This window comes from Scylla paramamosain, chromosome 15 (assembly GCF_035594125.1).
Source record: "Scylla paramamosain isolate STU-SP2022 chromosome 15, ASM3559412v1, whole genome shotgun sequence".
Lineage (NCBI taxonomy): Eukaryota > Metazoa > Arthropoda > Malacostraca > Decapoda > Portunidae > Scylla > Scylla paramamosain.
The window spans coordinates 5661584-5689457 of NC_087165.1; the positions used below are offsets into that span (position 1 = coordinate 5661584).

General features: G+C 42.4%; 1 protein-coding gene across 8 annotated transcripts in view; it reads right to left on the reverse strand.

Moving 5' to 3' along the window:
• Positions 1–218: 218 nt before the first annotated feature.
• The window catches only part of LOC135107315 (neuronal cell adhesion molecule-like), a 111056-nt gene continuing 83400 nt past the window's right edge, over positions 219–27874 (reverse strand). For 2 of the 8 annotated variants that reach the window (XR_010271702.1, XR_010271696.1), the window contains 6 exons: positions 24966–25022; positions 24375–24547; positions 20230–20371; positions 12730–12879; positions 4697–4755; positions 219–3326 (listed from right to left, as the gene is read on the reverse strand). Coding sequence is in view for 1 of the 8 variants with exons in the window: in XM_064017015.1 (XP_063873085.1) it covers positions 12749–12879; positions 20230–20371; positions 24375–24547; positions 24966–25022 (503 nt within the window). In the remaining 7 variants the exon portion in view is untranslated. Of the gene's footprint in view, positions 3327–3600; positions 4756–12729; positions 12880–20229; positions 20372–24374; positions 24548–24965; positions 25023–27874 lie in introns of those variants that run through there. The other 6 variants (XR_010271700.1, XR_010271697.1, XR_010271698.1 and 3 more) reach the window with 6 other exon arrangements.

The following is a 27874-nucleotide window of genomic DNA, read 5'->3' on the forward strand; positions in this document are numbered from 1 at the left end:
GTGTGTGTTCACGTTCCTTCTGTACATATACTCCACGCACAGTCCACAGTATTAAAAAAGTTAAACAGATGAAAATTATTCGTCTTTGGTGATGATCATTTAGTTTCCAGAATGGAATCTAACTGAGACTTTCCCCCCAACAGAGTTAAGAGTGGTAGCGTTAAGTCTCTCTCTCTCTCTCTCTCTCTCTCTCTCTCTCTCTCTCTCTCTCTCCTCTCTCTCTCTCTCTCTCTCTCTCTCTCTCACGCTATGATGGTTGTTCCGTATCGGCATGATTGCCATAAATTAATTAAAAGCCATATGTGAATTACGGAAGCGTAAAAAGAGAGCAGGAGGAGGAGGGGGAGGAGAACTGAAGACAATAAAAAAAAAGAACATCAAGAACAAATAGCAGCAAACGTTTTGGTCCTCACCGGGCTGTTTGTAGTCTATGTATCCAACATACAGTAACAGAAATAAGTCAGAACAAAGGCATGAGCAGGAGCAAGAGGAGGAGGAGATACCTGTGGCGTGGCTTCCTTTGTCGTTTCATTCTGGCTGGTCTGTTAGCGATCAAACCGTCGTCGGGCACACACACACACTCCAGTCAGAGCTACGTCACTGTTCCTGAATGTATGTATAATACTCCCTCTAGTACATTCTAGGTGCGAGTGTACAACTGAAGTATTTTGTTTTCCTTTTAATTTTTAACCGAGGAAACGCGCTCATTATTTTCTTCTCTTGTTTATCACCGAAATGAATGCAGGATTGTAATGACCTCCATTATTCTAATTTCAAGAAGTCTATATTTTCTTCACTTAGAAAGAAAGATACAGCCATACGCCAAGGCCTATACATAATTAAAGAACATTCTCCTGAAATGTATACGTAAGTACATGTACACAAAAAAGCACGTTATGTATGTATGCATAATGCGCAATACATACATATTCTCGCACATATACATTATACAATTATACATCTATATTAAAGTCAATATATATATACAAAAAATATTTATATGGATGAATGAGACATGGACATTTGCGTTACTGATGTGTTGCTTGATGAGTGGCTGTGAGCGTCCTGGAGAGGCGCCGTGTCTGTGTGTGGAGGGCCGCAGGTGAGCCAGCCCCCGCACACACACACCAGGCGGGAAGTTTGCGGTGAAGATGAGAAGTGCAGCGTGACAGAGAGAGGCTGAGATGTGTCCTGTCTTGCCGAGCGCACACATGAAGTTACACCTGGTGGCGGCTTTAGCTGTGTGGTTTATTGTGGTTTATGAGGGTGACGTCTTCCGGTTTATTTGTCTTGACACACACACACACACACATTTTCCATCCTCCCCCCATCTCTCTCTCTCTCTCTCTCTCTCTCTCTCTCTCTCTCTCTCTCTCTCTCTCTCTCTCTCTCTCTCTCTCTCTCTCTCTCTCACACACACACACACACACACACCCCACAATATTCTTTTTCATTTTCCAGTAACTTTCGTAACTCCTATGAAAGCCATTATTCACACAAATATATATAAGAAAAAATAGATAAACAAACAAAAGGGATAAAGATAATTACCGGCGCCACCTGACGAAAGAAATAGATACCTGTGAATCTAGAACAAAAGCAGGTGTTTCATCAGGTCTCAGGTGAAGGTGTGTAGCGGCGGGAAACTTTCCGTCCTTCTCTCCACTATTTGCTCTGGCTGTCAATGCAAAATACATGTACAAATAAGAAAAAAATAATCAATGAATCAATAAATACAAATAAATAAATGAAGCAAGCAAATATGTACATCTCACATCACACACACAGGCACACACACGGTTGGAAATTGTAATATGGCCTTAAAGAGAAATGAAATGAACTCTTTTCAAGTAATAGATACCAGATATTCATTCAAGAGTGTCAGTGTTCTAAAGCTTTCTGCTGCTGTGGACTGTCTCGCTGCCTGGGTTGAAAACATTGTGAGGCGAGAGAGTTATAACTCGTGTTTTCACTATTTTGATGTTATATTTATTTATTTATTTATTTATTTATTTTTATTCTGTTCAGTAAGAAAATTCCTTGTTTTATCGGCGGTGATAGTGTGTGATAGGCGAGGCCGTCTGGCATTCACAGTATGGCCAAAACAGTGATGATAGTTTACAGCCAAGGGCCAACATCTTGACACTGAACCAGTTGAATCATTAATATTTTTCTTAAACCTTATTTATCGCGCTCCAGTGCTCAATCATTGGTCTTATCCTTTGTTGTTCTTTGATGGTCCTTCCTAGAGAAACTGCATATAACAGTATCCCTCCCTTGGCAATGATCACCTCAGTTACTGCGAAGTAGGATAATTATCAAAGTACGCACATCTCCACAAACACATGTACATATTACATAAATTATACTGGTTTAGTACGATTCTTTCATATTCTTCCAGCCTTGTTGGTGCTCAGTTGGCATCAGCATAACTGAAGAGCAAAAGTGTTCCGGTGCTTACGAATGCCCAGATATTTCTGAGGTTGGCTACAAATACCCATAAATAATGAAGCTTCTTGTTATTTCCGTAACGGTGTGGATGTGCGGGCTACGGGCTTCTTCCTTTACACTGCTAGTATTCTTAACTCCTCTTTTGGGAGAGTATTAGTAATACACAGATGACAGAACGCAAATACTCCCATTTTTTGTATCGTTGTTATGAAAAAAATGACAGAAGTGAAATACCTTGCTGGTGTAAAGACTTCTCACGTAACATAAACACATTAAGAGGATAGGTAACTAAGCCTTAAAGCATGCCCACTCCGCCACAGTATGTATGTATCAGAAGCGTCTCTCTCTCTCTCTCTCTCTCTCTCTCTCTCTCTCTCTCTCTCTCTCTCTCTCTCTCTCAACTTAGAAACATATCGCACTGGCCTGTGCCTTAAAGTTCTCGAAATGAAGAACATTTTGTTTTGTTTTTGGTAAGAATTCGATTTCGGAGACGTTTCCCTGCATTGCTCACCCACGATTAAGTTGGAAAACATACCACGTAAGCACCTGCATGTCTGTTTAAATTAGGGTAATTATCGTTGAGTGTATACCAGTGTGTGTGTGTGTGTGTGTTAGATGCACAAGATAATAAAGAAAAATCCTATTCTAAACATTGACCACCAGCGTAAAAAATATTGGAACTACGAGTACGCAACAGATACACATAATACTTGAAAAACATGATTTAAAAAATAAAAATGAAAATAACGTGTCGGAGAAAATTTGTGTAAAATAGCCACTGTTGAATTACATATAAAGAGAAGAGTCGAATCACCCGAGCAGGAAATGAAGCCAGCAGCACAAAACAAACCACAGCATGGACGCAACCACGGTCCCTGTGGGGGAGGCAAACACCGCCACTTACTGATCCTGGAGTGGGAGAGGGAGAGGAACCAGACGAACTGACCTCCAGGGACGAAAGAGAGAGAGAGAGAGAGAGAGAGAGAGAGAGAGAGAGAGAGAGAGAGAGAGAGAGAGAGAGAGAGAGAGAGAAAGGGGACGAAACAAAATGACAAACAGAAAAATGACAGGTCGTTTCTAGAGACTCTCTCTCTCTCTCTCTCTCTCTCTCTCTCTCTCTCTCTCTCTCTCTCTCTCTGACAGACACACACACACACACACACACACACACACACACACACACACACACACACACACACAAGCAAACAGTAATTAGGCAGACAAACAGAATTCCTGATTTCGCAGCTGAGGACTGAGGGAAATCACATTTTAACAACGCGTGCTAAAAGTGTTCTCTGCAGCTTGGGACGTTTGGGTCCAGACGAGCCGAGGAAAGAAACGACACACAGAAACAGAGTTATCGAAAATTCTGCCTCAAAGTTTGTGCTCATTTGTACGTATGGTGTTTTTTTTTTTTTTTTTTTTTTTTTGTGTGTGTGTGTGTGTGTGTGTGTGTGTGTGTGTGTTCGCCACGTCAGACATGTCTTACTTCTTTATCACTTTTCAAAATCCGTTCATCATTATTATTATTATTATTATTATTATTATTATTATTATTATTATTATTGTTATTATTACTGTTATAATTATTGTTGTTGTTGTTCTTGTCCGCTCTCATTATTGTCATCATTGTTATTTATTAAATTTTGAGTAATGTATTGTCCCGAGACGTACTAATCCAGTACAGCTGCAGTACTAAAAATAGTTTTGTATTTATATCTGTAATTTCTATCGCCATAAAACAGAAACAAGTCTGGTTCTAAGAGGAAACATTACGTACCTCCTTTGTCTTTGATTACACACACACACACACACACACACACACACACACACACACACACACACACAAAGAGCCTTAAACATTAAGTTGAAAATAAAGAAAAAATAAAATATAAATAAATAAAATAAAGAAGGTTATCTCATTGATTTCACACAAAACAAAAGAACGGAACAGAAGAAGAATGCGCAACTAAAACAGCACCCTAATCAAATTACTCTCAGGTTATCAAAAGAATCCAAATTACTCTGACCTCTAATCCCTGCCAGTCATTCAGCATTAAGGGAGCACCGCGGTAGCTTACTAATAATAATGTCACACCAGTATCCCGTTTTCATCGCTGATCACACTACACCTTTCACAGCTGCCACTCAGGTACACATATACTGGTGTGTGTGTGTGTGTGTGTGTGTTGGAATGTATGTGTGTGTGTGTGTGTGTGTGTGTGTGTGTGTAGGGTTGCCTCACAGGTCCCGTCCGATGCTGCCAGAGACCCGAAGGGCAGCGAGAGACAGGCACCGCTGATCCTGTAAAGTTAGAAAGAAAAATCATCACCAGGAACGTTTATCATTCACAAGTAAATTATTAAATGTATACTGTACTGAAATTCCACAAGGCAGTGTATCCATTTATGTGTCACTTGCTTTATTGTTCCTCTGAATTACTTGTATTAGTGTTTGTAAACTACTTCTGGCAGCCCGTCGCTACCCCTAACACCGCCCCACCTGTCATTCACACTGTCAGTCACCTTCACCCTGCTTAGGGGGTAGGAAGTGTGGGTGTGTGTCGCTCCGTCACACGCTACCCTGTACAGTCCAGTATTGATATACGCCATAGATTGTACAACGTGTTCCTTTCTACCCATAACACATGGGTGGAGTGGTGGGATGGATCCTTTTCCACTTGGAACACACTTGGTGGACTACCCTTGGTTTGAGAATGGCAAGTATAAGCCTATTCATTACAACTTCTACACAAGAAAAAGTATGTGAAATTCTTATGCATATACCTTGGCCATGTTTAAGGGAGCACCATAAACAGTCTCTCTCTCTCTCTCTCTCTCTCTCTCTCTCTCTCTCTCTCTCTCTCTCTCTCTCTCTCTCTCTCTCTCTCTTTCTCTCTCTCTCTCTCATAAATACTTTCCCCACCTACTACAAGTATCCGAAAACAGGTTCTCAAAACAAAACCTTCGCATATTCCTGAAGGAAAATACACAGGCAATTTATGTCTCAGCAATAAATCGCAGAAGAAAATACGCGATCGAAGAACAATGAATTATCGCCGCCGTTAAGCATGAAGCACAACACGATACACCACTCCAGCAAGCGCCTAACACTCCTCCCATCCGCTCTCAGGCTCTGGGGTTCACGACTTATATGGAGAGGAAGACTGTTGTGATCTTTCTAGATCACAACAGTCAGAATAATGCTATTTTTCTGTAAAATTTTCGTTGATGATTGTATAAGTGGTGAGTGACTGTAATTCTTGTGTTGAGGTTTGGATGGGTTGGGTTAAAGCTATTAAATTACAGGTCTGCGAAGATAAGCCATAAATTACCTCTAGCGCGAAAGAGATGGCTATTATTAGAGTTCATTGATGTAGTCGTTTTCGCGATCGATCAGTAACCATGGGGTGTCAGATTTTAATCCAGGGCAGAGGGGCAACTTCTGAAGTTCGTTTACCTTCACATCATAACCCTTTTTCCAGCAATGAGTAGATACGGGACGTGAGCCAAAGCGTTGGGATCTTGTCTTTCCGGCAGAGGCGAAAGGTCAGCAGTTCTACCATCCTACGGCTGTATGAATGTGAGTATCTGTGTGTGGCTACTCAAAGAGACTGGGATGGTCTACGGCACATCTTGGGAGATAAACAAAGGAAGATAAAAAAAAACAAAAACAAAAACAAAAACATATATAAACAACAGTTTTTTGAGTCACCTGCCAAGTCAAAGCCAATGACATTCTGAACGCAGCCAGTCCATACTGACCCTGTTTCACGATAACCAGTGATTGAGTATGAATCTGCTGGAAACGTACAACATGGTGCATGTAAGCTCCCCCGCTTCACTTCCGAATAAACACGGAAAAATGCACTGCTTTTCACACCTGACACTATATCTTCCGTTTCAGAGGTCATTCATCAAACGAGTAATTTTTACTTAACTTGCAAAAATTTTTGAAAGTCTTAAAGAATTTCCAGTTGAGCTAAATCGAACGTTACCCTGGAGGCGACAAAGGGTTATAAAATATCCTGCCGATAGTTACGGCGAGTTTCACGAGGATGCCAGACGATAATTCCCTGCACACCACAGTAATCTGGTCTGCTTTCCTTTGACGATATGGACAAGCAAAGCGAACACCTCTCTCTCTCTCTCTCTCTCTCTCTCTCTCTCTCTCTCTCTCTCTCTCTCTCTCTCTCTCTCTCTCTCTCTCTCTCTCTCTCTCCATGATATGTTCTACTGACATCGTTCATGTCGAAAAACTGCAAAATAAAGCATTTCAGTGACCTGACACTCGTAAACCACTTAGATACGTGTTGCTGAATCCTGAGGCACTCTTATTTAAGTCATCTCATCCGTTAAAAAAAAAAAAAAAAGTAACAGCTCTGTCGCATGAAGAAACTGGAGTGGGGAGAGCGAGCCGTATTGCCCCATGACTCATGCCGTGTGACAATCACACTCCTTTCCTTTGACAGACAAATACTGCAACCATGATTATTGCAAAATATTCAACACTCGCCATTAATCAAATTCAAGTTCCAAATCGGTGATACTAAATTACAGCTGGATGTTTAACTAAAATAAGGATAATATAAGCCAACAGATTATATTTACATAATCAAAATGTTTCACACTCTAACATGTAACACTGAAACAAGTCTTGTAGAAGGGGGAGGAAGAGAAACATGAATATATCAAAGCGCCAGAAAAAGATACGAGGTTTGCAGAGCACTCGTGGCTTCACGTGTTTACCTCGTTGAGGTTTTGACGAAAAAGAAACATGTCAGATGTTCAACAGCATAAGTACAAACAGACACACATACAAAGATGGAGTCTTTCTTATAGAACAAATTAGCATATATGATGCAATTTCTTGTTTCTCATAGTTATTTTTCCATACAGGAGGATAGTATATTTTCATCAGAATATTCCCGCGTTACCAGAAGTGTAATTACAGCGATCTTATATGCAGCTTATGGCACAAGTTCCCGCTCGAGTTGGCATTACGCGGCAACACTCGCTACAGTGAAGTCTCAGCGGCTGTCATGGTGCGAGACTCCTTGCAAAAAAATATTTGTAACATTACTCCCCCCTTCACCCACTCCCCAAGTGCCAATCTTCGCTGCTTCACTGGATCTACGTAAATCGGCAGGTGAGAAATTCTACTTTAGCAGACTTGTAAACAGGATATTCTACCATTATAACTCCCATAACAGAAAGTACTATTCTGATTGTTAATACTGAACAGCCTAATTAGTTCTTTTGTCTGTGTGTTCTAAATTGCGTTGATTGACTGTGTTGCGTGGTGTAGCTATTATTTCTGTACCGTAATAGATAAAGTAGATAAAGTGATGGCATGGAAAATAGCAATGTTGGATTTTTCAGTTTGCATGTACCTTATCATCACGGATTTGTCACATATGGACAACACACCATTTCTGCATGAGTGAAGGGAAGTGGGCGTTATACATACACATTATACAAGAGAAACACGACTCGTTGATAAAGACAAAAGCATGAAAAATCCAACTGTGACAGTAAAAATTGAAGAAAAAAAGTTTGAAGAACACTGTTCTTAAGTTACTAGTCAACACCAGGTTGTCCAAACAGAGGGTGTATGTAGTTTTGGCACTTGGCGCAGGCTGCATGAACGGGACCTACAATGCAAGAAAATATCCTCACATGAAAGCATCTGAGGGTACGCGCTTCTGAAAAGACTTTTTTTTTGTCACCAAAGTGGATGATAACCCTTAAGGGCACTGCAAGTAAGGTTGAAAGTCGCTGAAAGTCAGTACTATTTCCTCGTTACGGTCTCCAGGTTCCTCCGCCCAGCTTGATGTGGCATTCAAGGGGATTTTTCTCAGCTTCGCGTCTCCCTGCATCAGTCACTTCCATTTTCTACGAGTTGTAGAGTGAAGGACAGACTTATTGAGCAGGTAAAATAAACAAGGAAAAGGATTATGTAGGGTGGGGAGTGAAGAGTTAGGGATCGGCTTAATTGTTATTGGCTATGTAGGCTTGTTGAGTTTGTGTTAGTGTAAAGAGAGCATTTATGATATAGAATGTCTTTATGTCGTTTTTCTGAATGCTACAAAAAGTTTTCTTTTTCTTCTTTTTTTATTTTCGTGCCAGAAAATGAATTCAGAGTTAAGCAATTATATATACAAAAGAATAACGCCAAACAATAGAATACAAAGGACAAACATTAGGATACATGCACTGCTTTGGTTGATGATAAATCACACCTATTCATTAGTGGAGGAACATGCTACATATAAATTGGATTATGATGCACGCCGATGAATTATGACACATATGTCTTATAAATGAGGTACAATAAATAATAAGACAAAAACCTTGTTCAAACATACTGGCTTATGTTGCCCATAAAGCTGAAACAGCAGCCTGGGAGGCGTGTGCTGGCGCCGCACGGCTGTTTGTTAATTCAGTTTTCTTCGTTCCTGGTAAAAATTGTTTCGAGATGAACGGGACGAGGCGCAATGAATACTGTTCAGTGGCGCACATGCTGACAGAGACCAGACAAATATGGCGCAGACTGAGGTTCAGGACGATACACACACACACACACACACACACACACACACACACACACACACACACACACACACACACACACACACACACACACACACACGTACGCACGCACGCACGCACGTACACACACAAGCAAGCACGAGCGCGCCATATGTTATTCCAGTGTTGAAGATGGAACTGTTATTGCTGCAGGACGGGGGAGCGTTCAGTTCTATGTGTAACAAGAGCAAACATACATGAACACACACACACACACACACACACACACACACACACACACACACACACACACACACACACACACACTCACACGCACACACACACACACACGAATACCACTGAGCCAACATGGCTGACAGTTCCCGGTTACAGACAACACGTATTGCAAATTAGGCTTTTCCCTTTGCCACATCAAACTTTTCCCTCCTCACACACCCATCCAAGCTTTCCGCCACGAACACATCGCTCGAGTCTCTTTCCTTCACCTGATCATTCGAAATATTTCTGGGGCTTCTCATTCCCTCTTACCTAACTAGTTTTCCATCGATTCTCCTTCCTCACACTTGAGCATCTCCCGGCACGCCCTGATTATGCTCGCCGCTACCACTGCACGACTCCCCACGCATCACTTCCTGTGCTCCTCTCCTCACACACATTAATTGGCTCTAACTCTACCAACTTTTATACCAACGCACCCCACACACACATCCACACACACACACACACACACACACACACACACACACACACAAAGGTGAACAGAGGCGACCCTCCCCTCCCCGCAGGTCAACATCCATGAATGAGCCTCGCCGTGTGTCGCAATAAAGGCTTCGTCTCGCCTTACGTCCAGGTAAACAAGTTCTTGCTCCGCTTCGCCACCCACAGCTGCGCCACGTCTCGCCACTCACAGAAGGAGTAGACGCTCATTAAATTGTACATATATGAGTATTGTACATATGCGAGTATCCCTTTTTATTAATCACCATATATTTTCTTGCATTTACAATTTATTTCTGGCTATCTGGCTTGCATAGCGGTCGTTCATAGTGCCCGGTAAGTTGCTTAGTGACAAAAGACTGCCCAACATTTTTTTTTTTTTTTATGCAAAGCTAATGTTGACTTAAAACGTCTTGGAGGGGTTACCGAGTGGCGAGAACATAACTCTTCCGCTCACGTCCTGTACCTCAAACTGTCTTCACCCGGCTGGGCATGACGATGGTGAATAAGCCAGCGTGAGTACTCTATGAGACCATATAGAGTAGATCACGTGAGACGAAATGCTAATCCCCTTCTACACTTCCACAGAAAAAGTACACATGGAAGATGAATGGATTGCCTTTGACAGTGAAGTGTCCTTGTGTGGCATTTCAAAAGGCCAAGGGAAGAAAGAAGCACAAAGACTAAGTACTTTTTCCCATTTTCATGTAGGTTCGGGAAGTCGAAAGGGAAAGCCTATTCACTGCTTCTTGTTCTCTTTTCTAGCGTCCTTTCTATTTTGCTAAGGCTTTTCGTATCAAAGGGAAGGTTAATGCTATTTAGAATTTTACATCCCACGTCTTCTGAGTAATTTCACCAGGAGGTATCAACCTGGATATCTCGTTCACTCAAGAACACACACGCCTGGCAGCCGGCGACGAGGACCAAAGGATGTGTTGCCGCTTGCTAATATTATTCTTAAAAGAGGCGTTCATCTGCAGGGAATAACTGTCAAAGCGATGCAGTATTTTCTCATAGTTATGGATTCCCTCGGTGCTCGTCTTGCTCCCTTGACCTCAGCCTGCTTCAAGGGGTCACCTTATGGTTACCCACAATAGAAGTGACCTTGTTTGAGGGGATTCGTGATGTGATTATGGCACTTTTTTTTTATGTAAGAAAGATTCTGACCAGAGGCAAAAAAGAAAAAAAAGTGAAAAAAAGCCTCCAGAAGCTGCCAGACCCTAAAGGAAACACTGACTGCTATCGATTTTGGAAAAGTGTTTGAAATATTATTGACACTGCGCTTTCGATATTCGGATGGTATTGCATAAACCACCACTCAGGGCGACCAGTTACTTAAAAGTGGTGTAATACGAGCATGTGTTTGCCGGCTAGCTTTTACTCACGTCCCAATTTAGGTTTCTCTTTTTTTTTTTTTTTTTTTTTTACTTTTTTTTTTTTTTTTTTTTTTCTTTTTAGAGGGTGGGTGGTCAGCTGTTATTTCTTACTCTCATTTGTGTGGATCTGTGCCGGAGAATCATAATGTGTGAAGGCTGCACCGTAGCCAAGTGTGGGAGGTAACACAAAACACTTTAAGAGTGAAAGATATTTAGATAAGCGCAGGTATTTTGTCAATGTGAGTATTTTAGTTTAAAGATTATAACTTTACCGAGAAGTTTAAATTTGGTATCAACAACATAATTTCCTCCTAATTTCCTCACATTTTCTTTAGCATTCTTCCATTAAGGTCAATTAAGAAGCTAATTTAATTTCATCCTTTCACAGTTATCATTTCCGAGTCCATTAAATGCCAAACGGCGCCGCTCATGTCTCAAAGTGGACGGAAAGTCGATGACACTCATGAGCACTCTTATCAACACGTAATGTAATTAACACACGCGAAGAAAGATCAAACTAAATATTCGCGAACCATCTTGTCCTTTCCAGCTTTAATTGGTTCTCTAACGCTCCCTGACACACACACACACACACACACACACACACACACACACACACACACACACTATTCTTCCTGTAATACTTGCGGGACATGCACACATTGTCAGTGTCCTCGTCATAATACTGGATCTATATCACCACCACCACCACCACTACCTTCACCCCTTTCCTCACATCTTTCCACATCACTTGTAAATTTCTCCTACAACTATGAAGTGTTTAACACCTCCGTCAAGACACTCCATAATGTAATTTCGGACTTGCTTTTGAACTGTTTTTTGTCTCTCTTGAAACTGGCAGCTTCAGTGAGCCTTTTTCTTCTCCTTCTTGTCAATTTCGCTGTCTGACCGTAGCCCTTCTTCTGTGATAAATAAATAAATAAGTTAAATAAACCTCTACTGAAACTCACCATCAATTCTTTCCCAGTCCTGCCTCTCTTACCTCCCCCACGGCTCCCAATAACCCTCACTCACACCTCAGAGAGACACATAAAGAATCAAAGTCTCCTCTCTGCGCTTGTGAGCTTTTCTCGCATCACACACTTTTAAACTTTGACCAATAAACCTTTCCACAATAGTACCACTGAAACCCTGCAGGAACCGAGGTCACAGTTCATGTCTGAGTTACAGCAGGATGTGTCTAAAAGTTTGGATCGGAAGGTTTCTCACATAAACGGTAAAAAATGAACGTCTGTCGATTCGTCCGTCTTCATTTCTGCTTCCTCAAGAGTATATACGTATGTTCATAACACCAGGGAAATGCCCATGAAAGGTTACCGTAGATGGCATAGAGGAACACACAGCGAGGCAAGTGAAGACAACGGAAGTTTCCTCATAGTGTGCAGAAGAAGCGTTGACAATGGTAAAGACAGAGAGGTTTTAAATTGTACCTTCCCCCAACACTATTTCTCAATGTATAACGAATACTTGGGCATGTATCTCTCTCTCTCTCTCTCTCTCTCTCTCTCTCTCTCTCTCTCTCTCTCTCTCTCTCTCTCTCTCTCTCTCTCTCTCTCTCTCTCTCTTACACACACACACACACACACACACACACACACACACATCCGGTATACCTCAACGTGGTCCGGGCTGCTAGGTGAGGGTCCCCGCCACCAGCCACGCCACGGCCACTAGCAGGAAGACAGCTCGCAAGTCAAGGCCAGAGAGTGAACACCGCGCCCCGCTCAGCCCGCCTTGCTGCACGGCCGCCCGCAACTCGTCCTCTGTGACAGTGGGTGGAGGAAGAAATTATCGTTACTGGTATCATACACACACACACACACACACACACACATGCAGGGTCAATTACAGGGCCACGAATGGAGTCATGCATTATTTCATCATGTTATAATCACTAAATCATGATGTACCGTTTGCCTGCAGCCGTTAATTTGCCACTCAGGACAACAACCCTCCACTGATGAGCACTTAATGTAATATTTAGGTTTTCATCCAACGCGATTATAATACATGTCATTATCTATCCGCTTTGAAGTGTTACTCAATAAAGAGATATTAAAATAATACTTCGCTTAACAAATTATGTAAATCTATTCAGCAATATGTTATCCTGTTGTAGTTATCAAGTAATCAAATGATGTTTGTCGCATAAATGGTGTGTGTGTGTGTGTGTGTGTGTGTGTGTGTGTGTGTGTGTGTGTGTGTGTCAGGACAGATAAGTGTCAAACATTATAAAAGCAGTGGTCTTCCTCTTGGTTTTCAGCCTTAAGACAAGAAGACGAGGCGTGCGAAGGAGCGTGGAGGTGGCAGGAAAAATTTGGTTATGAATGGGCGTGAAGAATGCAATAGTCAGGTCCATTTCCCTCCCCTCACCGGCACTGGGGAACGTGACGTGTCTTAATGGAAGGGGGATGGGCTTCTCCTACAAGCTATCTTTACTTCACCATGATACAGTGGAATGTGCGTGGCGCCAGCAAGCGACACACTGACAGTCACGTTATACACAACTACACAATGAATATAAATGAGTGAGTTCTAAAGAATAATACAAAATTTATGTAATAAGTATTACAAATGAGGCGTAATACAGTTAAAGATTATTACATGGTGATTCATAACTTTTCCTACTTTACACGTCACCACCAGACAACTCAATATACCATCCTGCGACGCCCATCCAGTGTGAGCCAAAACTCTCCCTCATCATCGAAGTAACGTTCATATTTGTTTTACATAGAAAGCCAAGTATCAAGGAAGCACTGAATTTACATGTATGAATCTGGTTTCAATTTATATTTAGGTCAGACACACAAGTTTGCGTTTGACTAAAATAAAAGGAGTAGAATGGGAGAACGAAAGCTGTAAGAACTGATTCCCGGGTACGTATTGGAAAGCGCGAAGTGGGTGTCCATAGAGTCGTATAAAAAGAGTAATGCGCGGCGTGCGTGTCCGAGTAATAAGAGGAAAGCTTAGAACTGTGGAGTGTAGGAAGAGCGATCAACTGCAGGACGCTGAGGAGTGAAGCACGCCGATGGAAGAATCGACGATAAAATGGGCGAGTCGAGTAGTGAGAAAGTGGTGCTTCTTATGATACGATGGGGTTCAGTGAGTTCGTGGAAGGCGTGCAAGTGGCAGAGAGGGAGAATAAAGCGTTAATGATGGGGGAAAACGAACGATATGTGTTTAAGAGGGGCAACCACCATCGCATCAGGGGAGTCTATCTTCCTTGGGTTGTGAGTGCCTCTTGTGAGCTTATAAGTCACTGGCGATAAGATACAATGTAAAGCTTGCACTTGTGTCTTTCTATTTATTTTGACAATAGATTTTCTGGGACTTTAAGTACTCGTTGTGTGGAGGTCGATATGTGGGACCTGTAGCATGTGCAGGTGGATGTGCTACTTGATTCCCTCTGTGCTCCTTTTCTGTTTATGACGAAGAATAAGGATGTGGTGACAATGCTTCTTTCTTTGTAATTGCCAAGAATCCTTCCGTGCCGATAACAAGCACCTGAGTCTAATTCCCTTTCCGGCCTGTAACAAGGCAACAACACCCGCCAACAGAAATAAGGCGACAAAAGAGGCGACAACAACATGTTTACTATTTCCATCGCCACCACCACCACCACCACCACCACCACTGCTGTCGCCAACGCATCACCACTACCACCACCACCACCACCACCACCACCGCCATAAAAACCATTACTCTCATGAAAAATAGTATACTTACTTTTTTCCTCAGAGATCTTTTCATGGGCGGGCATTCATTGGTGTCAGCACCGGCGGCTGGAGGCTCCGCGTGAAAAATGTCTGCCTCAAGTTTGCTCGTGACGGAAAAAGAAATCCGCAGGAAGTATTGGTATCGCGCCGCACCGAGATGGCGGTGCTGTGCGAGGCGTAATATATATTTGTCTCCTCGGCTGCTGATTCCTGAACGAGGGATATTTATTTAGTTTCAGAGCAGAACGTCGACGACAGGGCGTCTGTCTGTGGAGACTGGAAAGAACCAGCATTTTTATTTCAGTGATAAATTTAAACAAATTCTAAATACTGTAACGAGAAAGCATTTTATAAGGACGTAGCGAAGGTGTCATTAAACAGTGTGATATCATGAAGGGTGAGGGGATGCTAATTTCACAAAATCTAGTACGTAAATCTAAACTTCCCTGGTAGACGTGCGTGTTGCAATGACTGGCATTCCACATGTCCTTCCAGACAAGTGTATGGCGTCGAAGCGTGAAAATGTGTGTGTGTTCTGCAGCGGCAAACAGTAGTGGAAGGGTGAGTGATAATAGTTTCTTCTAAGTATTATTGCGTTCGTATGCTCTCATGTTAAGGTATGTCAACAAAACAGAATATTCTAATCATGCTAAACAAACCAAATGATTTTCAGTTCATAAAAATGTGCTTGAAAGCGGCTGGTTGTTTGCTGAGGAGAGAATGAGTCAGAAACTAAAGATTATAATGCCTTAGAAGGGGTTAGTAACACTCGTCGTTCCCGGCTCTCTCTCTCTCTCTCTCTCTCTCTCTCTCTCTCTCTCTCTCTCTCTCTCTCTCGGGAATCTCCATTGATCGCTACATGCTTTTTTGACGTGCACATCAATGAGCTGAATAAAAAAGTAATGGGTATTTTAATGTAAATCAGTAAAATAAGTCATAACTTTGATAAACAGACCAGAATCATCATTACACCTACACTTGTTTCAAGCTTGATTGAATATTGTATTAAAATATGGGGAACCACTAAAGATTGATTAATATTTAATGTACAAAAATTGCAAAATTTCATAGCGCGGGTGGCGGTCGGAGAAGTCAACAAATATGACCATGTATCTGCAGACTTCAGGGAACTGCAGTGGCTGAAAGTAAGACAGAAACATTTGTTGAACGTGGGCATAACCGTATTGAAAGTTTTTATGTTTTCAAAGTGGACAAGCTGTAACATGTAATGTGACGCGACAGAGGCACCAGCTGTAAGTGCCCCGCACCAACACACACACGTGTACCGGTGTACCACCACTCTGGGCGCCACGCCGTGGGACGCTCTCCCGCCTTCCCTCACACAGGCACCTCTCACTACTTTTAAGGCTAGAAGAAATTTTTTTTAACTGAATATGTACGATATTGATTTTTACTATTTACATATTTAGAATGTACAGGGGTACACCATGGTACAGTGGGACCGCGCGCTTTGGGGGCCAAGTGGCATCAGGCGTACGGGTTCGAATCCTGGCTATGGTCCGAGGGTAGGAAGGGATCCACTCGGGGTAACTGTTCCCAAATGCCAAATCCAAAGTCCTTCATCGGGAGGCACCGTCTCAGCCCTGACAGACTAGGGAAACTAGACGAAAAGTCGAAAAGAAAAGATATATATATATATATATATATATATATATATATATATATATATATATATATATATATATATATATATATATATATATATATATATATATATATATATATATATATATATATATATATATATATATATATATATATATATATATATATATATATATATATACACACACTTCTACAGCTGCTCACATGTTCATATGGGGTCGTTGTTTAGAATGTAGAGACCTGGCATTTTTGTGCTGCGTTGTTTGTATTCATTTATGTTTTTGCTTCTGTATGAATATGTTTTATTAGTTTAATATTTCTATATGTAACATATGCATACATTCATGATAACTGTAATATATTCGTAATAGCCACCTTGGTGGAAATAAAGAATCTAAATCTGAATCTCTCTCTCTCTCTCTCTCTCTCTCTCTCTCTCTCTCTCTCTCTCTCTCTCTCTCTCTCTCTCTCTCTCTCTCTGGTGTGTGTGTGTGTGTGTGTGTGTGTGTGTGTGTGTGTGTGTGTGTGTGTGTGTGTGTGTGTGTGTGTGTGTGTGTGTGTGTCTGTGTGTGTGTGTGTGTGTGTGTGTGTGTGTGTGTGTGTGTGTGTGTGTGTGTGTGTGTGTGTGTGTGTGTTTCAGTATTTTCCCATTATGAAAGCAAACTGAATTACCCACCTGTAACTAAATTCATTGCACAAATAGCAATAGAGATGACAATATTGCAAATAACCCCAAGATATACACTAATATCAACATGGATATGACAGCAAAACAAACACATAACAGTAAATTATAGCAAGGCATTTAGAGTAAAAAATCCAGATGGAGCAGGTGCATGTGTAGAAGAGCACAAGGATACTTGCAGCTAGGAGATGGTGCGAGGAGTAGACGCAGAGAAGATGGAAAGAGGAGATTGAAGAAGATTGAAGAAGACTCCGAGACCTTTATCCATCAATGACCTTATAATATCTGAAGATGATGATTTTGTGTGTGCGGGTGTGGGTGTGGGTGTGGGTGGCTATGTGGGTGTCTAGTATAGCACGAATGGAGGAGGTAAAGCGTGAAACAAGTTGAGGGTCATCGGGGCACTAACTGTGGCACTGACTGATGGCCTGCCAATGGCAGCACCGTGCACTTCACTCTCCGATTCTTTTTCATTAATTCTTCTTCTTTTTTTTTTTTTTACATTGTTTATTTCATTTTCTTATGTTCTCGTGTGTGTGTGGAAGTTCACTGAAACCATTCTTTTCGTGTTCACTTATTATTATCACTATTTCTTTTACATTTTGCTAATCAACTGATGTAAAAAGTGGCTGTCATAATTTCCCTGCACTTCCTGGGTCACCAGACGCCAGGCAGTCATCCCTTTGCCACTCTCCCCACCCCCCACCAACACACACAATCGCACCAAGGAATATCACGCGCGTCACGTTCCCGGCACGCGGAAGTCACATGACGAGGCTGACTACGCGATAATAAAGGATACATGCGGGAATTCCTTAATGCCTTGCAGCCTTCTATGCCGCAGCAGTGAACACCACCATCACCACCGCCACAGTAGTCATCATCGTCACCACCCCTGTGATAGAGAGTGTCACTACCATCATTACCACGGCTACCATTACGACCATCACTGCCTAACAAGCTGCCAAGGTCTCTGGAACAAAGCATTTGCCAGTACTTCCTCCATGACATTCGCCCCTCGACGACTACGAGTAACTGACAACGAACACTGTGTGTAGTCCCTAACGAACCACATACACACACACACACACACACACACACACACACACACACACACAAGGGACGCGAATCTGCTCAGCGAAAGCCAGAAAGTCAGCAGATACTTTGAAATCAGCCCAGAGAGTTGGGTTGATCCTCCGCATTCACAATTTAGCGATATTCAATGCGACGAGACGCTGGGGAGGAGCAAGTTAGCAATTCAGCATGACGCCTTGATTCGCTTGGCTCGGGTATAAGCAGATGCATCAGCAATGCGTGAAGGAACAAAGAAAATAATAAAAAGCGAAACAGTGCAAACATTGATTCAGCCCAGTGCTCGTTCCTGTGTGAATCAGTGTGTGTCTGTAACGCTCCTCACCCTTTTCGCCCTTCGCTACTCACCTGCGCCGCAAAGAGAGTGAGTGTGAGAGAGAGAACTCATTTACTGCATATCATAATAATTTCCCAGCTCATCAAAGAACATTAAATATATTATAATGTACCCCATAAATTATCAAGTACGCATACTCGTGCATCGCGAATTTTAACTCAGCGCTTATTTTTGCGGAGGAGGATAAATGATGCTCAACAAATGAGTTCCGGGCAGGACAGGAGTGTTGCTGGGGCTGGACGGCGTTGGGCACCGCGGCGGCGGGAACAGCGAAGAGGAAGTCGCGGGGACCGAGGGTTTACAGGATGGCTACTGTGTCTCAAAGCAGCCTTGTGACACCCGAGGGAAGAGATACATTGATGTGACGCTCACTGTTCCGTGTCAGTGAGTAGATATGGTGCATTACCTGCCAAGTGTTGATCAATGATACATACCTGCTTGTCTATATATATTTTGTCAGGAATCCTTCCGTAATAATAACAAACACCTAAGCTTTATTCCCTCGCGGCCACACTCTACATATCCCTCCATCGCTTTAACATGACAACAACACCCGCCAACAAAGGCAAGGCAACAAAGGAGGCGACACCAATAATATTACCACTACCGTCCCTGCCACCGCCGACACCGATAGCAACCATATTACTACCACCACCACCACCACAGCCGCCGCCTCCGCCACCACAACCACCATTACCACCACCACCACCACCACAAATGTCATCACTATCTATTTTTCTCTCTGAATTAAAGTTCACGTTATTAAGCCATGTTAAATAAACTCACATTAGAGTAGAAAAGAAGTGAAAAAAGTGTGAATGAAATATGCATCATAAAAAAATAAATAAATAAAACTGTTTTATCATCGTTATGAGAAGGACTTTACTTTTTTTCAGGTTTGGTGAAGGAGATGCGAGGTAACTGTGAATGAAGGAATTTAACAATAATATTACTTCATGATCACATGTATTCCTTCAACACTGGACGAGAAACTTAGAATGACCATTGAAAGGTGCAGCCCCACGACAAGTCGATATTGGTATATAAAAAAATATATATATCTATGTCGATAACAATAAAAAACAAAACAATAAAAAACAAAACAACCAGAATTAGTTTAGCAGTTCAGTTAGGGAAACTCTCTGCATACATCTGTGTAATTCATCCACACGTGTATTTTTGGTCCCTTTTGTCCGGGAGGATACGCGACACGCGAGGTGAGTGGCGGGGAGGGAGGGAATGTGTGGGAGGAGAAAGAGCGCGTGAACAGGAGAGAAAGAGAAAGAGAGAAATGGTGAATGAGCAAGAGGAGAAAGATGACCAGGCGAGAGGATGTGAAGGTGTGAGGAGTGTTGATGTGAGAGTTGGCAGAATGTGACCTGACTTGTGAGAGTTAAGGGGATTGAGACAGGTAGACAGAAGTTGAGAGAGAGAGAGAGAGAGAGAGAGAGAGAGAGAGAGAGAGAGAGAGAGAGAGAGAGAGAGAGAGAGAGAGAGAGAGTAATGTGACAAAGAAGATAAATTAGAAGAAAAGTAAAGCAAACAAGAGGCAAGAAAGTGGAAGGTAAGAGAAACAGAGAAACATAAACACAAGGTGGACAGTCAGCCATAATGGCAGCGAGACGGGGAAAGACATGCAAGAAAAACTACTAACCTGTGCTGACGTGGACGGTGACGGAGGCTGTAGGCGCGCTGACGGGAACACTGACGGGCACGCACGTGTAGTTTCCTGAATCTGTCTCCCGCACCGCAGAGAGAAGCAGCCTGGAGGTGGTCTGCTGCCCCGCCTTCTCCACCTGGTACGAAAGAAGTAGTGATGGTGGTAGTGGTCAGTAGGAGGTGAAAGTGATGTTTATGTACAAAACACTACTAGTCTCAGTCTTGTTTATTAATTTTGTTTTCATCATCGTTCATAATTTTTTTGTATCAATGTTAATAATGTTAATAATGATACATGTTAATTATGTCTGGCAATGGTAGAGAGAGGGAGTTAGTGGCGTGTGGGGGGATGGTTATGTACAAGCCACCACTTATCTTCTGTATTAATTTTGTTTTCATTATAACTTTTAACACTTTCACATTACTGTTAATTATGGCACGTGTTTATCACTATTATGTTATCGTGTTGGTGGGGAAGGAAAAAGTGTCCACGCATCATCCCTCGCATCATTTTTGCCCCCAGCACCTCTTATCACTTCGAGCCACACCCACCCTCTTGTTAGCGTCTTCAGGTCCCTGCTGAGTGCCTCTCCACTCTCTCTCCAGGAAGCCACTATATTCCCTTTGTATAGGGTCAAGCTCTTTGTGAATAAATCAATGCTGTATTGTAACCTGCCACGCTGAGCGGATATTATCGTGGTTACAGCCCTTGTTGTTGCTGCTGTTGTTGTTGTTGTTGTTGTGGTGGTGGTGGTGGTGGTGGTGGTGGTAAGTGTCAGGACGGCTCTTAAGTAATAACATGAAAGCATCACTCTGGTTCACTTTTATCTCTCACTGGCCTTTTCAAATATAAGTTTACGATACAGTCCCTCACTCCTAGCAACCTCTCTCTCTCTCCTTGCTCGTCCCTCCTCATTCCTAGCACCCAACTTCTTTTCTTTTTATTTCTCCTCACACGCCCTTCTTCCTTCTCAATCTCTTTACAGCCTCCTCCTCCTCCTTCTCCTCCTCCTCCTCCTCCTCCTCTTCTTCTTTCTCCTCCTCACTTGCGACAACTTTCCTCCTCCCAGCTTTCCACCGCTCTTCTTATCGTCTATTTTTCTTTTTTCTAGTCTGGCTGTTCTTTTTATTGTTCTTGTTCGCGTTCTACTTATTCTTGTTTTTGTTCTTGCTGCTGCTCCTCCTCCCCTCTAAAACCAATTACTTAATTAGTCGGAACATTATTAATGGAAAGATGAGCATAAACAATTCCATAAAAAAAAGTTGGAAGCTGTGATTGTGAAATGAATAAATCTTTCTATAGTCATAAATGTGTTTAATGCCACTTCTCACATGATACACGATTATTATTCAGAAGGACAAGATGTTTTGGTAAGACAACTATTTATGGGATTCACTACAACGTAACTATCTTGATACGCGCTCAGAATGCATTTTGTTGTTGCAGCTGTAAATGAAACATGGTTCTTTGTCAATGTACATATTTCTTGTAAATATGTCCGGGAGACACTCCAAAGAAAATACCCAGGAAATGTGAGAATCACATGATGGCACCTCTGCACGTGGAGCTTGATAAAGATTGTCTATGTGCACGTTTCACTTAAAGAAAATTTTTGTCAGTGATAGCAGGGGGATATAACACTGTATCAACCTGTCATATCTTGAGTGATTCATTTATAAATACAATGCATTTTCTTCCATAAATTGAGTAGTTGTGTGCTGTCTATCTTCACCCTTTCCAAGGAGGAGTGAGAATAACGATTACATCTCGGCATCTGAAAAAATAACGTTCTCACAGGTCCTCAGACACAAGCCCTCGACCAGCAGGCGTTCCAGAGCGAGGGAGAAGCAAACAGCGATTACTGGATAGCTGGACTCTCCTGGACATGAGATGGGAGCGGCAGAGGCAGGAATTCAGGAGCAAGAGGGGCAGGATGACTTCTTGTCACCGACCCACTCGTATAGAGCCAATTATTCCTTTCTTGCCTTTGAAAGGTTTCCTGAAAGCTCCGGTAACTGAACAGTACAATCATGAACCAAAACCTCTCAAACATCCTTGCTTAAAAAGACTTGGTGTTATGTAATATCGATGAAATTTTGAACGCAGGTCAGAATACAATACTAGCAGAACCAAACTCTCACTGATGCGAGATTTCTGGGGTTTGCCTTCATGAGTTCCGACAGTTACACTGCTTTCAACGCAAGCTTCTCCCGCACTAAGCGCATCACCATAAGGCGGAGTCTCAAGTAACAAGGGACACACATTTGCTGCGTCAGCACGGCAGCCTCAACTTCCTGAGCTCCACCCGCAGCTTGTGCCGGGAACTCGGAAACTGTTGTCGCAATCCACACCTTCCCATCCCGCTCGGTAGTTTGGTCCGTGCCGCGTCGAATATGAAGTAAAGTCTTTTACAAGTTAACTGATGGAACGTGGCAAACTATAAATAGTGAGTTGAGATAACAAGTATGGACGATGGTGGCCTTGTGTTTCTCACCGTGTGTCACCTTCACCTCCCACCTAAACTCCATTGCGCATCATTCATGTACTGTTGATTCTTCCTCGATGATCAATATTTTTTTTATGAATTTCTTTTTTTATCCTCTGGTCCTCATGGTAAATCTACAATGTGATTTCTTATTTCAAAATAATTTTCATATCATTCCAACAGAAATGAGACAATAAAATAAGTATTATTTTCGCATAAATCTTTAATTGTCCTGGATGTGTCGTCTGTCATCACTTGCGCCACATCACGACTGGCCTTTCGATAAACTAAAAGACACTCACAAAAGTCTCCACGCGTTTCACCAGCAGGGCTTCTCCAGACCGTCACTTGGATCACCATTAAGTGGGACGGGAACTCTCTGGTAGCGAGGCTTGAACTTAAGCTCCTGCAATATTTTCCTTTATGTCTTGTTAACTTTTCCCGTATTTCTCCGTAAGATGTAAGTTAGTGTTTTTTTCAGCACTTTATAAACTTTCCACGCAAGCTATACACGCAACAGTGGCCTCTACGTACATAACTGTTGTCTTTAAAGATGCAGCACCACCATCACCATACCTGCGTCATAGTTCCTCTCTCCTCACACAGTCTCCTCTTTATTCCTCTCCACGCTCCCAGCTTCATCTCCGCCCTAGACACAGTTCCATAAAGTCTTCCTGCTCTTCCTTTTGGCGTCATATGACCATGCATCTCCAGCATCAAAAATATATATTAAATTCCTTCTTTTCTTTCTCACTCCACGCAGCCTCCCTCCACCGCCTTCCAGCAACTCATGGCCTCTCCGCCTCGCTCAGCCCGCCTTCCCAGCCCCTTCAGTCCTCAGCATCTTCTTCCTCCTCCTCATCGTCCTTTTCTTCCCTCCCGCCATCAACAGCTTTTCTTATGAGGTCCCCTTTTTTTCTCTTCGTAGCGCAACAACCACTCACGCCCCGCCGCCTGCCTGCTGAGTAGTGAGGCTGGACTTGGCGAGCGATCACAGTTGTGATGTGTAATCCTGTCTCCAATTTTTTTTCTTTTTTGATAATCGCTGGGTGCTTTCAAATAATCACTGGATGCTTTAAATTCTCCTCCGTACATTGCCAACCACACGCTGGTGTCGGGTGAGGCCACACGTAATTGTCAATTAATCGTGCATGTAATGAACTCTGCAGAACTGTCTTTCTTACCGGGAACTGGTAATCTCTCTGTAATAAATAGCTAGCATTTGAAATGTGCAGAAATATAAATAAAGCTATTTTCCTGTTACATTTTCATAATAGGTATGGATCACGAGGTGCTTATGAAGCATTAAAGTACTTGTGGAAAAATTAAAATCCCACAAAATCAAATGAAAAAATGATTACCTACTTTAATCGCAGCAGAACAGCTGTTGTTATGGAGAAGGGGACACCGTATCCCCCTAACCACCACCTCCACCACCACCAGCACGCCCACCCACCTACTAACTCCCAACCGGACCGCCACCACCGTCGACTAACAGGCTGGGTGGTGTAAAGGTTGATGTCACCACTCAGGATAATCTAACGTTTGATTCATGGCCTGGGCGTCTCTCGGTGAAAAGGGACAGTAACTTTCACCACCTCCACTGCCACCGCCACTACTACCACCATCACCACCACCACATCCCACAACCTACCTGTAGGGAGATGCCGCCCCTTGGTGAGTCGTAGTCCAGCAAGTTGTTGTCGCGGTACCAGAGGACGGCAGAGGGCGGGGCACGAGTGTGAGTCACCACACACTCCAGTGCCAGCGACGAGCCCGCCTGCAGGAACCTGGTGCCACCGCCCACGATGTGCGTCCCGTACTCACCTACAGAGCCACAAGTCACGAGGAGCCTAGTTAATGGTGGGCAGGTTTTGAAGCATTAAGCAAGACTCACCCACACCTTTATATAACACCGAGGCTGTGACGCACCCGGGGGCGGCTTCATTGTGGCATTAAGAAGGATTTATTCACACGCCGCGCTCAGCCACACGCACTGTTATGAAGGTGACTTTAATACTTTATAAAACTTGCATAAACTACTGCCTACTTATAAAGCCTGAAGTGAAGTATGACACAAGAAGACACTCATTCCTATGTATCTTGAGTTAAGAATATATGAATAAAATAAGTAAATAGATGAGTGAATGAAGATAAAATAAAGAATAAATTATCCAAAAATGTACATAATATACTGCAGGGAATGGGACAAAGGAGATTAAGTAGTCGTAACGGTCTGCCTCACCTTGCTCCCGTGTGGAGGGCGGCATCTTGTACAGCTGTCCATCCAGGAAACGCTTGTCTGTGGGTGAAAACACTCGTCAGGCACTGAGGCTTCAAGCTCCTCAAGTAATAAAACTCCCTATTAATTCGCTTTCATAAGGCTATCACTTTAATATCAACATTGCTGAAAGAAAGGAACAGGTTAGTTTATGCTCTTTCACTAGCAATACCAGAAAAAAAAAAAAAACTGAATTAATTCTCTAAGTCAAGTTGTCTCTGGCATAAGTACCTCCGGAAGCAAAGAGTGAGGGATGGGAGCCCTGACAGTACTGTGGTGCCCTCCTAGACTGGCTCAACCTCCAGCATTCACGGTCTGCTGAAGCTTCACCTTATAATCTGATTACGAGTGCAGAGACTCCCCAAGCAGCACCCGTCACCGTGACCACAGGGGATCTCACGACCTGAGCATGAATAGTCCCACTGGCTCGCATAAAAGTCACTCGCCTCCTGCTTGCACACACATCCTTTATCTGGTCTTTCGGTTCATCATTTCTCAGGACAAGGCACCGCCCAGAGTCGACGTGCCGGAGAGAGTCCAGACATCGAGTGTGATACATTAAAATACCAAGTTACAATCCATTATTCGAGTAACATGTCATGCGAAAAAAAACCTTGATGCTCACACGCTGCTTCTATTCTCGCATTTTTCTATTTTAACTTTTTATCTTTCTTCCTTCCCTTCTTTCTTTTATTTTTATTTCAAGGCGAATGTGACTTATTTCTTGTACTTTAACCACAGAGTAACTGAAGTCTGGACTATTACGTTGGATTACGTCAAGGCAAACCAGGTTAAGGAACGTGGAATTAGTCAAATTATACAGAGTAAGATAAAATGCGAGATACAAATGTTACTGTGTTTTCAGAAATTCTTAGCAGTGGAAGAAATTCGTGTCAAGCCGTATTAACCGCGACGTGGGGGATGACCAATGCTTGTAAACTCTTTGGCAATAACAAGAGTGCGTCATGCTGGTCATGTTGAGTCTCCAAGAATTATTTTCCATACTATTTGTCATGAAAAATAATATCATTGACAGGAATCAAAAGAAGAAAATAGATAAAAAAAAAAACACGAAAGTTTTAATATTTGCCTATTATATTACGATTACCCAAGCGTATAATATCACCGTAGTAAAAACTTATAAAGATTAAGGTACGCCAAATTAAGTAAGCATAAAAGAAAGAAAAATATGACACAAAACAAAATCCTGAGGATCTGTAATCACGATACGACAAGAAATAACGGGCTCAAGCTTGAGAAAATTAGATTTAAAAAGAGATAGAAAGAGATTGGTTTCCAGATACAGTGGTAGATGAATGGAATGGACTCAACGTTAGTCAACAGGAAGTTTTAAAAGAAAATTAGAGAAATTTAAGTATGGGGATGATAGGCGGATTTATGACGGAATGTTTTATATACGGAGTGCCACGTGGAGGCTTGATGAATTCTTGCCACTTTCCTTACTTTTTTCATGTTATAAAACACAGGTAGTAATGCACACACTTCAACAAGAAGCCCCCCCACTGAAAAAAAAAATAAATAAATAAAAAATGAATAAATAAATAAATAAATAAATAAAATAATAAATAAATAAATAAATCATAAAAAATATATAAATAATAAAAAAAAATAATGAAATAAGATGAAAAATGAGACAAGTTGTAAACGAAAAACAAAACAAAACAAAACGATCCTCAAGGTAAGCGTGGGTGTTTTTAGGCCATTCTTGATGCAGAGCCTCTCCTTCTTTCCCTTCCTCTTGTTGTGCGGCGACTGTTGTGACAGGCGAGCCTCAAGGTGACGCCCGTGCCCAGGTAAACGTTCTAAAGGCGCCCTGATCCCCCCCATTGCCTTACTTGGCTTAAGAATACACATTCTCTCTCTCTCTCTCTCTCTCTCTCTCTCTCTCTCTCTCTCTCTCTCTCTCTCTCTCTCTCTCTCTCTCTCTCTCTCTCTTAATTCGTGTTCTTGTTTCTGCTCATTTCCTTTCCTTTCTCTCTGTCTTTCCTTCCCTTTTTTTTTTTCGATCATTCTTACATATTGCCTCTCCTCTCCATTCGTTTCTCACTGCCTTGCCCCTCCCTCTCCATGTCCTCGTCTGGCCATCGCATTCCCCTCTCCTACAAATATCCGGTCAACCCAACCACCGTTCGCTCTCTGACTGAAAACGCTGTTCGCTGGGGGAAGAACAGTCCCGTGTTTTGTGAGAAGAAAACTTTGCTCTGTGCTCACGAGTTACTCATCAGTAATAAGTCAAGAGGAAACGATTGGCTGCAGAAGGTGAGAAAAGGGAAAGGTGACGGAGAAGCTGCTGGTGATACGGATGACTGTGATGAATGGTGATCCTTACGAAGGTGATGGTGATGACGGGAAAAAGGAGGTGGTGATGATGGGAGGAATGCATGGACAGGAAGAAGCGCGCGAGAAAGGGAAGAATGAAGAGATGGAAAAAGTGAAGCTGCTGGTGATACGGATGACTGTGATGAATGGTGATCCTTACGAAGGTGATGGTGATGATGGGAAAAAGGTGGTGGTGATGATGGGAGGAATGCATGGACAGGAAGAAGCGTGCGAGAAAGGGAAGAATGAAGAGATGGATAAAAGTAGTAGGAGGCACGGGGAATGGAGGAATGGTTACATTATAAAGGAGAATGACAAAACAAGAAGAAAAATGCGAGAGTTTAGAAAAGCAACACAGGAAAGATGAGAATGTCCAATGAAAACTACACTATTTTTCATCAGAACTAAAAAACCACAAACAGGAAATTATCAGGCAGTAGGTTAAAAAAAACTGCAGTGACGATTCCGGTACTGCAGAAAAGGAAAATTTACCTCCCTTAGAACAGTTAATTACAGACTACCAACACGACTCT